General features: G+C 43.3%; 1 protein-coding gene across 1 annotated transcript in view; it reads right to left on the bottom strand.

Annotated features, from left to right (window-relative positions):
- ascc3 (activating signal cointegrator 1 complex subunit 3) overlaps positions 1-15,468 on the bottom strand; it is a 634,438-nt gene that overhangs the window by 6,249 nt on the left and 612,721 nt on the right. The window contains exons 39-41 of the mRNA XM_078542487.1: positions 12,541-12,691; positions 6,010-6,219; positions 1,875-2,050 (exon numbers count right to left, since the gene is read on the bottom strand). Of these exons, the coding sequence (XP_078398613.1) occupies positions 1,875-2,050; positions 6,010-6,219; positions 12,541-12,691 (537 nt within the window). The remainder of the gene's footprint in view (positions 1-1,874; positions 2,051-6,009; positions 6,220-12,540; positions 12,692-15,468) is intronic.

Genomic DNA, 15,468 nt, shown 5'->3' on the forward strand with positions numbered 1-15,468 from the left:
CATCTCAGCCTCCTCCAGAGGTCCCCAGCATCATAGACACCAGTCTTCAGCCAATTTGATTCACTCAACGTGATATCAAGAAATGGCTGAGGGCACTGGATACTGCAAAGGCTATATTCCAGCAATAGTTCCGAAGACCTGTTCTCCAGAACCTGTCGTGCCCCTGGCCAAGCTGTTCCAGTACAGCTACAACACTGGCACCTAACCGGCTTTGTGGAAAATTGCCCATGTATGTCCTGTACACAAAAAGCTGGACAAATCCAACTCGGTCAAATACTGCCCCATCAGTCTACTCTCGATCATCAGCAAAGTGATGGAAGGTGTCATCAACAGTGCTTTCAAGCGGCACTTGCTTAGCAATAACCAGCTCACTGACGCCCAGTTTGGGTTCCACCAGGGTCACTCAGCTCCTGACCTCACTACAGCCTTGGTTCAAATATAGATAAAAGAGCTGAACTTCAGAGGGGAGGTGATAGTGATTGCCCTTGACATCAAGGCAACATTTGACCGAGTATGACCGAAGGAGCCCTAGCAAAACTGGGGTGAAAAGGAATCAGGGAATCCGCTGGTTGGAGTCATACAGTCATACAAAGGAAGATGGTTGTGGTTGTTGGAGGTCAATCATCTCAGTTCCAGGACATCAGTGCAGGAATTCCTCAGGGTAGTGTCCTAGACCCAACCTTCTTAACTGCTACATCAATAACCTTCCCCCCATCATAAGGTCAGAAGTGGGGATGTTCGCTGATGATTGCACAATGTTCAGCACCATTTGCAACTCCTCAGATACTCAAGCAATCCATGTTCAAATGCAGCAAGACCTGGACAACATCCAGGCTTGGGCTGACAAGTGGCAAGTAACATTCGCGCCACACAAGTGCCAGGCAATGACCATCTCCAACAAAAGAGAATCTGACCATCGACCATTCACAATCAATGGCATTACCATCACTGAATCTCTCACTATCACCGGTTACCATTGACCAGAAACTGAACTGGACTAACCATATAAATAGTGTGGCTACAAGAGCAGGTCAGAGGCTAGGAATCCTGCAGCGAGTAACTCACCTCCTGACTCGAGCCTATCCACCATCTACAAGGCACAGTGAGGAGCGTGATGGAATACTTCCCACTTGCCTGGATGAGCGCAGCTCCAACAACACTCAAGAAGCTTGACACCATCTAGGACAAAGCAGTCCGCTTGATTGGCACCACATCCACAAACATTCACTCCCTCCGCCACCGAAGCACATTGGCAGCAGTGGGTACCATCTACAAGATGCACTGCAGGAACTTACCAAGCCTCCTTAGACAGCATTTTCCAAACCTACAACTGCTACCATCTAGAAGGACATGGGCAGCAGACAGATGGGAGCACCACCACCTGGAAGCTCCCCTCCAAGCCACTTAGCATCCTGCCTTGGAAATATATCACCATTCCTTCACTGTCGTTGGATCAAAATTCTGGAACTCCTTCCCTACCGACGCCACATGGACTGCAGTGGTTCAAACAGGCAGCTCACCATCACCTTCTCGAGGGCAGCTAGGGATGGGCAATAAATGCTGGCCTAGTCAGTGACATTTACATCCCATGGACGAATTAAAAAAAACATTGGTGGCTGGGCCTTCAGCCACCTAGGCCCCATGATATAGAACCTGCCCCTTAATCTCTCCAGCTTTCCACTTGCCTTGTCTCTTTCAAGATCATCCTCATCTATCAAGCTTTTGGTCACCCTTCCTAGCATTTCCTCCTTTGGCCCAGTACCCTCCTTTCCTCCTTATGTCCTTGTAAAACATCTTGGGACGTTTTACCGTGTTTAAGGTGCCATAAAAATGCAAGTCATTGTATTGGTAAGAGGTGACAGGTTCCTACTTACCTTCCAGTGGTCTCAGGGGTATAGAAAGCTAGAGAGACCATGCTTCGATTTCGAATGTATCCCACTCGTTTCAAAGCCACTAATTCCTTCTTGTCCACTTCCCCTAGGATGACAAACCAGCCCTCGTCCTTGGCCTTTGGGAAGCGTGGTGTGATGGCTTTGCTGTCATACTTTCCCTGATGATCAATACAAGAAAACAAATCAGAGCAAGTTTTCTGTTTATTAATCTGAATTTATAAATAATAATGCTTGCATTTATTCAATACAGTTTTTTTTATCACATTGAAACACCTTGAATCATTTCACACAACATATTACTTTTGAATGTGCTAATCATATTTATTTAGAAAAACACAGCAGTCATTCTGCACCAGCAATGTTTTACAAGCAGTGAAGAGTTGAATGACTGATTAATCAAATTTTTGGCAGTTTTGGTTGCAGGAAGAATGTTGCTTAAGCTTCAGGAAAACTCCCTCCTCTTCTCTGAATAGTGCCACTGAATCTTCAAGATTCACCCACACCACTAAGAAACCTGGCAGCCATTTTGCACACATCAATAATTTAAATAGTCATTTAATCTGTTTTTTGTAGTGTTAGCAGAGGAAGGTTGATGATCTCCTTCGATAACACAGCACTCCTTCAGTAATGCAGTGTCTAGATTATTAGTTTGAACCCACAGTCTTCTGACCCTGAGGCAAGAGTTCTACCAAGCTAACACGAGCTGATCTTTGCTGGTTAAAAGGTCTGTTAGCTATTAGTGGGAAGGGAAGCAAAAGTTAACATGTTGCCAAAAATCCACAAACTGCTGCAGTACTGACTTTTTGCTTCAACAAGTTTATAATCGTTTAATGTAATGCAGCAGCAGTAAAGAATGTGCTTCCACTTCTGGCAGCTAGTTTGGATGCAGTGCAGCTAGATAAAACTGTCTGTTCATCTCAGAGGATAGTAACTGAAATGAACCTGAGAAAATTGGGAAGTCAAATTTGAACATAGCCCAACCAAATGTAAGCATCCTTTTTTAGTACATAATTACTCCGATAACTCATAACTGTCATCGTTTTTTTAAATGAACAAAAACGTAGTATTTTTCAATTTCCTAACACAGCATTGATTCTTTGCCAGCCTACAATTAAATACAGTGCAAGGAAATTGCTTCAGAAAGCTATTCAATGCCTTTAGAACAGTGGCCTCCAGCAAAAAAAGTTCCATGACGATCCTTAGGACGTTAACAGTGAAGGCTATTTATATGCAAATCTGATGAAGGTAAAACCAGTTTTTGTGCTTCTGTTTAATGAAAAAAGCAGCACCGTCATCATGAATAAACTTGCAAACTTTGTCTACAGAGGGTGAATATCTGTTTGATGTTATTCTGAGTACGTTACACAAAAATTCCATAACAATCTGTCTCGGTGGACTTTACATTGATCTAATAATTTGTAAACAATAATATGTTTTCCCCCCCACCCGCCCACCTTTAATACTTAATTTTCTTTTTAACTTTTATACTGTCAGCACTGAGTTCTGAATTGCAGTTTGTGTTTTGACTCCGATAGAATTTTTGAAAAGAAATAACAAAGGACAGGTAAAGGACATACAATAAAAGTTTCATAATCTGGAATAATAACTTGTTGATCCTGATCCAGCCACCACCAAATTTCTAAATCATGATATTCTATTTTAAATCTATGATTCTAGGTTCCCAATATTATCGCTTATATGCTATCTATTTTTAGATGTACATTTGAGATTTTCCTTTTATTTGCTTTCCCACATTTATTTTACAATTTTGTCTTCTTTAACCTCTTTTGACCTTTCTACTCTCTACAGCTTAATTTCCCTTCCAAGATGCCTATTCTCTTGCTTCTGCCACACTGCCAAATGAGTTTAAACCAGACCTCACAGATCCAGTTAACTGCGCTACAAGGATACAAGTGGTACAGCTCACTTCCATCCAGAATTGGTCAAGGGCAGGTTTTTGCTGTGGGTTTCTGGAACCCTGCCATCAGACTGAAACGTGGGTCAGAATCTGCGCATTTGGGTAAGTCATTCTTAGTGATTTTCCCTGAAGCGGCCAATTCAGGACCAGAGGGCAGGCTCGCTGTCCAATTAAGGACATCAGGTACGCTCTCGAAGCTAGAGGGCCAATCAGAGGCCTTCTAGCCTAAAAGGAACAGCAGGCTGTGATGGAAGGCAAGTACGGGAGAGGGCACTTCAAAATGGAGGCCACCTCTCTCCAATTTCTTTTTGAAGTTAAACTAAAAAGTGGCTTTTGCAGACAGGCCACCCCTATGGGTAGGGGTTATTCCTCTAAAGGGCAGCCTGTGTCAGTTGCAGGCAGGGAGGGCCTCTATGCCCGCCTGGAGGTGTCAGCTGTGGCTCAGTCCATAGCACCCTCGCCTTTGAATCAGAAGGTTGTGGGTTCATGTCCCGCTCCTGGAAACCAAGAACTGTGATTGTACTCAAAAGAGTTGCAATCTGTGACTGTTGATAACTCTATGCCCGCCTGGAGTGTTGGCTCCCATTGTCTGCTGCAAAGAGGCTGCCTGGAAAATCCTTAATGAGGCCTGTTGGCTGCCCGCTGCGTAGAGGTGGGTAGCCCTGCTGCGCCACCTTACAACCTCTGCGAAAATGGTCCAGGGGATGGAATGGAGCAGGGAACCAGCACGCAGTCCAGCTGTGTTATTATTAGTGCCTGCCCACCTCTGATCTCGGCAGAGCCCAAAAATTAAGCTCCAAGTCTCCCCACTCTAATGTGAGGTGCTGGTAGTAATTCTGAGATTATTATCTTTGGGGTCTGCATTCTGAATTAGTCATAACTCTTGGATCTCTTTTTACAGGATATGAATCCTCCTATTCCACATTATTGGTTCTGACTAAGATTACGACTTCTAGCTGATTCCCCATCTTCTCTAAGAGCATGCCCTTGCTTTATGTTCCATATCACAGAACCAATAAGACAACACACCATTCAGGGATTCCTGACCGACTGCACTTCAGCAGTCAGTGGGACCTGGGTCACTGCGTGTGAAAATACTAAATAGGAGCAGATGTAGGCCATTCGACTCCTTGAGCCTGCTCTGCCATTCAATAAGATAATGGCTGATCGGTTTATGTTTCAATTTCCACATTCCCATCTACCCCCGATAACATTTGTTTCTCTTGCCTAAGAAGAATCTATCTACCAACAGCAGCTGCAGTTGGTGTGGCCGCCAGTATTATGGATGGCTGCTTACCAAAAAGAGAGCCGAACAATCAGAGGGTTGACAGCTCAGCAGCACCACTAGGAGTCGTGGCCACCACTAGGACTGCATCTGGAGGAAGAGCACACATTGACTGATGTGTGACTTCATCAGGTTAAGTGGGGTCTGGGAGTCCAGGGCCAGTAAGGTCATTCCAGTAAGGTGGCGGGGGGGGTTAGGCGGTGATGAGGGCAGTTGGCTTCGCTGCTGGAGGGTGGCCATCGTCGCCGGGGGCCCATCTGTGAGCCCTCCACGGTTTACCTGTTGGTGTCCCAAAATTGCAGAGGAATCCCTTGCTGTAGTACAAAATACAGTACTACACATCCAGTACTAATTGCAAAATTCCCAGGGCCCATCCAGTTGCAATTTGATGGAAACACAACGGAAGGGTCAGAAATTAGATTGGGATCCAGATATACCGGGCCCTAGCCATATCTGCTGGGCCTTATTTGGGATAGAATCTTTATTTGCAACCCCACTCCACTCCCACCCCTTGTTCTCCGAGTGGGAAGACTCCACTGCAAAGTGGCTTGTCTCGATTCTCCTTTCCTGCAGTGAGATATCATTTTCTGTTGGGAACCTCCTCACAATGCCTTGGCTGAGATCAGGACCTCATTGATAGGTTACAGTTGAGCCCGAGGAGCATGAAGTCCTGTTGTAGGAAGTCCCCCGTGCCGGGTGGACAGAGCTATGCCTCTTACAAGACAAATGGGAAATTCTCGTAAATTCTAGCCAAAGGTTTTAAGGGGTATGGAGCTAAGGAGGGCAAATGGAGTTAAGATACAGAGTAGCCATGATTCATTGAATGTTGGAACAGACCCAACTAATGATATGAGATTGGACGCTAGTTTTACGCTTCCCCCGACTTTATCTCTTATTGAAGTCAAGATTCGTACCTTGCTGCGCACCAGGCTAATCTTGCGTAGATTGATCTGGAGAACGTATTCCTGATCCGCATGGAGCTGTGTCCAGTTCTTCTCATCTCGGAAATAAGTGCCCACGTTGGGCAGAGGTTTTTCACTTTCCCCCTTTGGAGCATTTTCCCACCAGCCCTTGATGCACATATTAACCTCAATGATTGGCAGATGGGACAGGAAATTCCAAGCCTAAGAAGATGACAGAAGTTGGAATAATTATCCAATCCTTTGGCAACTACAGCAATCTCAGTCGACAAAGCAACTTCTTCTAATTCAGTTGCATGAAGTATTTGCACATATTTAGAATTGAAGCACACATTGCAAAAGGCAAAGATTTGTCAACATCATCTAAATTTGGATATTGTTGAATAGAATACAAAGTTAATGAAATCAGCCATTAGTCCAATTTCTCTGCACCTCCCTCAATGCCCATTTCCCCCATGAGATCTACTTTCTGCTCCCTCTAAATTCCTAATCACCTAATTTCCCTTCCTGCTCCCATTCTAGGTCATAATGGTTCTCTCCTCAGGCATTGTCCTCCTCCCTTTCAAAACTATTGCCATTGTCACCCTGTTTGCAAAAAGCCTCCTTGACTCCTCTCCTCACCAATTACTGCTCCATCTCCCTTTTCCTCTCCAATGATATAAACATGTTTCTGCCTTCCAGGTCTTTGCTATTTCTTCCACAATTCTCTGTCTGAAATCCTCCAAACAGGAGTGCCTCCCATTGCATTACAATAGTCTAACTAAAGTCAGGAACAATATTCTCTGTGGCCAGGGTGTATGATCCCGCTTCATCTTTTCTGACCTATCTACAGCTTTCAACAAGCTCACATGATTATCCCCCAATGCCTCTCCTCCACCTTCCAATATGGTGCAACCACCTTTGCTTCATTTCATTCTTATCAATTTGGTCATGGTTGTCCTTCCCAACTCCTACTGTGACCTTGTGAGCCCCACAAGGATCAAGCTTTGGCACTCTCCTCTTACTCAACTACATGCTGGTCTTTGGTGACATCATCTGCAGACATAGGGCATTTTCATAGCTCCACCTCTCTCACTATCTCAAATATCTCTCTGCACTTAGATTGTTTTTCTCATCCAATCTCTGAGCCATAATTACCTCTGCTGAAATATTAGAAAGACCAAAGCCATTGTCTTGCTCCCAGAATTTTCTTTACCTTTGCCACTGAGTGTTACCCCTCCCACCACCCACAACCTCAGGTTGAACCAGTTTGTTTAAAACTTCAGCATTCTATTTGACTCCATCTTGAACTGATGGATGGAATTTAATGTTGGCGACAGGAGTCTTGCCCACTGGCTGGAGAACCAGCAGGAGCTCCCCATCGCCTCTGTTGATTATGTGTCTATCAGGCACTTAAATGGCCAGTGTCGGGCCTTCCCTGGGATTAAGGACCCCGGGGGCAGGATTTCAATCTGAAACTGGCAGCCCTCTGTTGTGTCAGCACCACAGGGGGCAATGGCAACTGTTGGCAACGTAGCCACCAGAGGCCTAGGATCAATGAAGGACCCCAGACAAAGGTGAGCGAGGGCAGGATGGGGGTCATGGGATGGGGCTGCAGAAAAGAGAAGGGGGAGGGGGTTGGCAGAAAGGACAGGGAGTGGCTCTCAGCAGGTCCTCACCTTTCTGATGTTGGGTCCCTTGATCAGGCACCGATTGCCTTTGAACGAGGTACCCCACTCCTCGCCCCAGCCCCAGATGCTCATAAGCAAACCCAACAGGGTTTTGCTTTTTGGGCTCCCCATGTGATGACTCTCTCGCCTGTTGCTGGTTGAAACCAGCGGCGGCAGGATGAGGCCCTTAACTGGGCATTAATTGCCCACTTAAGGGCTTCAATTAGCATTCCATGCGGGAAGGCTGTCCACGAGCCATCCCACCTTGGACTTAAAGGTAAAGGCGGGAAGGCAGTGGGGTTCTCACCCTATCCCCTCCCACCCAAATTAATGATCCCCACCTCCAAATTCACCTCTTTGGGGAGAGGGGGGCATTAAATTCTGCCTATGAGTCGCTATCCTCTCCATCACAAAAACTGCCAATTTTCACCTCTGCAACAATGCCCACCTCCCTAAACAACTCAGCTCCCACTGGCCGCTGAAATCCTCATCATGCTTTGGCCAACTCCAGATTTGATTATTCCAATGCTTTTGCAGCAGCCTCTCCTCCTCTATATACTTCAGCTCATCCAAAACTCTGCTGCTCACCTCCTATTCCACTTGACAATTACTAAGCAATTCACCAAGGCTCCTTCGAAAGTACCTTCCAAACCAGTGACCTCTACTACCTAGAAGGACAAGAGCAGCAGACAGAAGGAACACCGCCACCTGCAAGTTCCCCTATAAGCCACTCACCATCCTGACTTGGAAATGTATCACTGTTTTATCACTGTTGCTGGGTCAAAATCCTGGAACTCCTTCCTAACAGCACTGTGGGTGTACCTACACCACATGGACTGCAGCGGTTCAAGAAGGCAGCCACCACCACCTTCGCAAGAGTAAGTAGGGATGGGCAATAAATATTGGCCTAGCCAGTGATGTCTACATCCCATGAAAGAATTAAAAAAAAATCACGCCCCTACCTTTCATTGGTTACTGAGCTCCAATGACTCAAATTTAAAACTCTCATCCATGTGCTTAAATCCTTGCATTGCCTTGCCCGTCTATCTTTGTGACTTCCTCCAGACCTCCAATTCCCTCATTATGCCCCTGGCTTTGCATTCCTGACTCCAGTCTGTTGTGCATCCCTCTCTCCTTTCGCTACATCATTAGATGGAGCCTAAGCTCCAGCTCTGGAATTCCACCCTCCCTTCTTCCAAGCACCTCTGCCGTTGAATTTCCTTTCCTCCTTTAAGACCTTCCTTAGTGCTTCTATGACCAAATATCTGGTTACCTATTCTAATCCTTTTAGATGTGGCTTGACAGCAAGTAATCCTTGCTTATTGTGTTTTTCTATGTTAAATGCATATGCAAATGCAAGTGGTGTCATTTAAACTGTTGGTGGCTGTAAGTCTCAAATTTCTTTATAAGCTTTATGTTTTATTTTACATTGGAAGTAACAGTGGCAGTTTTAGCAACATTCAACCTATATCAAAATTGCAGGGAAACCCAACATAGAATTCTCAATTTTTTACTTAGGTTAGACGATGTGATATTTTTGAGTAATACAAAAATTACTGTTCATCACTGTATGCTTGAGACATCTCTGATCAGGAGCTTATTCGAACTAATTTTGATGTTTTTGACATTGATATGATAAGCATTAGAATGATGACTCCTATCTTAAAAAAACACCCTTTTTTTGTAACATACTCCTTACTAAAAGATGATCAATACATTAAGCACATTTTACAGAGGTGATCCAAAATACTAATAATGTTGTTCATATTTTCATATATTTGTGAAATGAAACATGTTACATTAATTTAAACATTTATACTTTAAATGCCTCTTTTTTCCCCCTAAAGTAGAAGACCTCCTTGCCTCCTCAGGGTAGAACAAGGCAGCTGCCTGTACCCTCCTGAGTGTAGCAAAAGCAGCTTCTCCCTGCCCGATCTCCTGTGAGGGAGACGGTCACTGCCCCCTCCTCATTCTTTCAGCACAGAAGATGGTGGTGTTTGTTGCTAAATGCTATAAAAAAATTGATGTGAATACTTCAATATGAAAAAAATGCCTCAACAAACTAAGCTCTCGAAAAATTATTGAGACAATATTATCTTTTCTGAAAAGAATTGGTGACAAAAAAATCATCACTGTTAAAGGTAACTGGGGGGTTCAGGTTATAAGTTCAGAGGCTTTAAAAAAAAACATTTTGAATCCACTGCCAAAACATTTGTCTTGATGGAAGTACTCTTAGCTGCCTGTAATATTGAGGTATAACTGGTGCTATTTATGTGAGGACAGTCAAGATAACACCTCATTGTTTACCAGTGTGCGTAAGCGTTATTGTCCTAACGCAGCTACAGAAGATAATTTATTGCTTAAATATACCATATAGCTCTTAGATAGTAGCTGCCTTTTGATTAAAAACAAAATCTAGGCTATTGCAGCCGAGGCTGCTAAAACATTTCAATACGGGCAAAACATATTTATCTGAGGATTAATCTTCATCATTTGAATCAGATGAGAACACCTCCCTGCATGCAATTATTTAATTAGCTGCCAAATCTTCTGCCGGTCGCCAGCCGTTCAGAGCATACTGATGGCAGAGCAGATGCAAATCTCATAGTGATGACTGCCTTTTCTCATTACGACTGCAATTAGCACTTAAATTGATGCTTTAAACCCACTAATTTCCAGAATAATTTTTTTTTATATATATATATTTTAGTTGTGATTACCAGGCCAAACTGGCAGAGGCAGATTGTAGAATAAATTTCAGATCCAAGTAACTTTCACAATGAACAGGCTACAATAACAATTTTCTTTTTTAAAAAAAAAATCATAATTTTTCAAAATGAGTACAATCTTATTTTCAAGCAAAATTTATTTTTTCCTGGTTCTACTTACAGCACAGAATATCACTGTGCTTGGGGATTTTATCTGTGCAATGCATATCATTAGATATTTATTGCTGGCACATTTTTTTTTTAACAACAGAATTATCCTCGCCTTGCCTGCCATGTGGTAGTGGGCCAGCCACAGAGGCTTGGTGCTCTTGTGTGTTGCCTGTTTGGGTAATAAGTTGCTACTTTGTTTCTGAAGATTAGTTAATTTAGTAGATGAAAGCTATACTTTAAACATTTTACCAACCAGTATTTAGTAATATCTTAAATGCTTAGTTATCAAAATTTTTATGACTCCTGTAGTTATGTTCAGCACTAAAGCATGTGATTGGCACTGTGTGCGCACTCAAATTTCAAAAGATCCTAACAGTTAAACATTTTAAAAAATATGAATGTTTTCTCCAAAATAGAAATTCAATACAGCAGAACTTTTTTTTCAAACAAGTTTGCTATTTGGTAATAGCACAATCCATGTGTTCGGTTTGTTCAACTGATAATGTGAAGTTCTTTCTAGCTACTTTTCTCCTTCCTCCCTAAGCCATACATTTCACATTTTTTATGAGTTTTTAACCTCATATTACTTGTACTGACTACACACACTACCAGAGAACCTACAAAGCTCCATGCACAAGTGCTCACTGCCTTGTCACACATGCAGCAATGTCAAATGTGGTATGTTTACTCTGAACTTTGCATTTATAAACTTCAGGCATACCGCAGCAATGAAATAGCTAATATTTGGATGACTGTAGTGTTTTTCCTCATCATAGAGGTCTTAACAAAGCCACAGGCGGCATTTAATGGAGATGACAGGGATCTCACCCGCCAGCTGGGCAGCCGGTGTTGCCTCTTTTAGGGAAGGCCCGCCGATCAGGCAGATAATTGAACAGTGGTCGGCCTTTTCTGGGAACAAAGATCCCAGGGATGGAAGTCCTGCTGGCTGAGGACTGCTGGCCACTCAGTGGGCTACTATTGTTGCTGGATCCCAGGCCACAGGAGAGTGATGACGGGAGGTGAGGGGTTGCAGGGGCGAGGCTCTCAATGGCCCCTCCCTTCCCAATGCTGGGTCTCTCGATCAGGCAGTGAGAACCTTTGAATGAAGAATCCCCCTTCACGGGTTCATAACAGTGGTGGCAGGATGAGGCCCTTAAGTGGGCATTAGTTGTCCACTTAAGGGCCTCAATTGGCCTGTGGGTGGGGGCAAAGGTCACCCACAGGCGTTCCCGGCACAGACTTAATCGGGGCAGGGGAGGGAAGACGGTGGGGTCCTCACCTACCTGATTAAATGTCCCCCGCTGCCAAGTTCGCCATGGGGGAGGGCATTAAATTCTGCCTCATTTCTTTTACAAATGTTGTGCTTGTGGGACTGGGTGATGCAGTAGGTGCCACTGTCCTTTCATCCCTGTCTGCTAAGTTTGAATCCAGTCCAGGCAGATGACCTGGAGTATCCTCTCACTTTGACTGAAGTGCAAAAAAATCTCAGTGATCTCAAGTCAGCTTCTATAGTACATGACTACCCACACTGAGTAATCTCCTTCGGAGTTGACAAGGACGGCTGGTGTGGGAACTGAAATGGGATTTAGTTCTCAAGCTGATGTTAAGGTATAATGCTGGGACAGATCAGGAAGCTTTACTCTTTTTTACATCCTATCAAATAGAAAAAGCAAACTACCTTAAACCCCTGTCTTCTGCCTTTTTGCATCCAGTGTTCCTCTGAGAGTTGGGAACAGCTTTCAAAAAATAGATTTTGCCTGGCTAAAAACAGTAACAAGGCTGTTTTCCCTAAGCCAGTTCCAAGAAGGATCATTCACATAGTTGATAAGACTTAAGTCAATGCCTAACACATTTTTACACACCAGAACTGCTGTGAGAGATGGGCACATTGATCAATGTCCTTTAAAAACTGGTGAAATGTTTGCGAGGAGTTTAAATAAAAAGAGAAATGCATAAACCAACGAAAGAGGAAAGAGGTGGTTGAAACTGCAAATTACCTGGGAAATCTGTGCAGGCTGTAGTTCATCAGTGAGGATGGAGTGAAATATGTCCTCCCTCCATTCACATGCAGCTATCAATTCAGGAAGACATTCGACAGGACCCTTATAACCTTTGGAGCTGCTTTTCCTTTTGCCTCCGTTCCATTTCCTAACAAAAGAAATAGCACATAAGAGTTAAGATTAAAACTAAATCACACACACACAACTTGAGACTTCTGGTTCACAAAACTATTTTTTCAAGCTAGTTGAAAATGTTGTTAAAATTTAAATAACAAGAACAATTGGCTGGAATGTAGGAACAGAAGTCAGTTTATTCAATCCCTTGAACCTGTATTACCATTCAATGAAATCAAAGCACATTGGTATCGTAACATCATCTAACCACCTTGGTTCCATGTCCTTTTATACCCTTGGTTAGCAAATTTATTTATCTCAAGATTTAAAATTATTGTGGGAGAGAGTTCCATACTTCTGCCGCTCTGAGTGAAGTGGCACCTAATTGCTCTCCTTAATGCCTTGGGCCTAACTCCCTAACAATTCCTCTCAAAATCCTGAGAAACTCAATCAAATCATCAATTATTCTTCTATAAGGTATACAGGGAAAACAACCCTAGTTTATGCAATCTCTCCTCATAATCCCTGTCTGCCTCATCCTAAAACAAGATCAGATCAGATAGATGCAGAGAAATTGATTCCGCTGGGTGGCAATTAGAGCCAGACCTTTCAGGAGAGAAGTTATGAAACATTTTTACAGACAAATAGTGGTAGAATTTGGAACTTTTAAAAACAGCATTCGATTGGTCAATTGTTAATTTTAGATCTGAGATTGATAGATTTTTGTTAACCAGGGTTTTATTCACGGACATTGGGCAAAGGTCACATTCTGGTAAATCAGTGCTGCACTCTGGCCAATATATCTGAAACAAAACAATGCCTACTATGTGAAAATTTTGAGTTAAAATGTGAAATATTTCTGTACACAACCGCATGTGAGGTGCAAACTTGAGGGAGAATAGCTTGATAGGCTTTTGCAGGCTGAAACCTTACGAAAGCCTCCCCACTAAAAGGCTGACACAATGCCACCCTTGACACACTACATCACTATATCTATTTCAACTTAGCTTTAGCCTTGTGTTGCTGCAGCCAAAATCTGTGATGCTGGTCTTTTGTCACCCACTTACCTACACGAGAAACAGTGGAATAGGAGAAGACATTTAGCCTTGAGCCTGTTTTGCCATTCAATGAGGTCACGGCTGATCTGTGAACTAATTCCCTATATCCATCTTTGCCCATATCTCATTCTTGCTTCCCTTTTGTTTTAGGACGAGGCAGACAGGGCTCCACCCTACAGCACCATATTTCTAATATATCTCACTATGGAGAGGAAAATGGCAGGTTTGTCTCTGTATTCATATCTATCAATAGCTGATCTCAGCTCTGGCATAAAGAGGTGGAGCCAAAAGAAGGGAAGGGAATCATGAGGCAATTCACTCTGATGACCTAATGAATCACTCCTAACACTGACTCCAAGAACAGATTTTGCAAAAATGGGTGAGCAGGTCATCTATCTTCATTGGCAGGCCAGAGGTGTAAAGAATAGGAGAGGAAATGTCAAAATAAGAGGAGGAGGGTCTGTGAACTACAACATATACAATTCTTCAAAGTCTGGCCATGGCCAAACATCTGAAAAAAATGCTGTATGGTCTAGACCATAAGATGTAGGAGCAGAAGTGGGTCATTCAGCCCAACGAGTCTGCTCTGCCATTCAATGAGGTCATGGCTGATCTGATAATTCTCAACTCTACTTTCCTGCCTTTCCCCCATAACCCTTGATTCCCTTACTGATTAAAATCTGACTATTTCAGCCTTGAATATACTTAACGACCCAGCCTCTACAGCCCTCTGTGGTAAAGAATTCCACACATTGACTATCCTCTGAGAGAAGAAATTCCACCTCATCTCTGTTTTAAATGTGCGCCCCCTTACTCTGAGATTATGCCCTCTGGTCCTAGATTCTCCCACAAGGGGAAACAACCTCTCAGCATCTACCCTGTAAAGTCCCCTAAGAATCTTATATGTTTCAATAAGGCCGCCACTCATTCTTCTAAACTCCAATGAGTACAGGCCCAGCCTACTCAACCTCTCCTCATAAGAAAATCACTCCACACCTGGGATCAACCTAGTGAACCTTCTCTGGACTGCCTCCAATACCAGTATATCTTTCCTTTGACAAGGGGACCAAAATTGTTCACAGTATTCTTGGTGTGGTCTAATTAGTGCCTTGTATAATTTTAGCAAGACTTCCCTATTTTTATACTCCATTCCCTTTGAAATAAAGGCCAAAATTCCATTTGCCTTCCCTATTACCTGCTGAATTTGAATGTTAGCTTTTTGGGATTCATGCACGAGGACTCCCAAATTCCTCTGTGCTGCAGCTTTCTGCAGTCTTTCTCCATTTAAGTAATATTCAGCTCCTCTATTCTTCCTGCCAAAGTGCATAGCCTCACATTTTCCCACATTATATTACATCTGCCAAGTTTTTGCCCATCACTTAACCTGTCTATGTCCACCTGCAGACTCTTTGTGTCATCCTCACCACTTGCTTTCTCACCTATTTTTGTGTCATCCGCAAACTTGGCGATAGTACATTCACTTCCCTCATCTAAGTCATGAGTATACATTATAAATAATTGTGACCCCAGCACTGATCCCTGGGGCACTCCACTAGTTACAGGTTGCCATCCTGAAAATACCCCCCATTTCATCCCAACTCTGTCTTTTATTAGTTAGCAATCCTCCATCCTTCTAATATACTACCCCCAACACCAGTAGCCTTATTTGCGGTACCTTATTGAACGCCTTTTGGAAATCCAAATATATTACAACTACTGGTTCCCCTTTATCCATCCTGCTTGTTACCTCCTC

This window comes from Cetorhinus maximus, chromosome 5 (assembly GCF_964194155.1).
Source record: "Cetorhinus maximus chromosome 5, sCetMax3.hap1.1, whole genome shotgun sequence".
Lineage (NCBI taxonomy): Eukaryota > Metazoa > Chordata > Chondrichthyes > Lamniformes > Cetorhinidae > Cetorhinus > Cetorhinus maximus.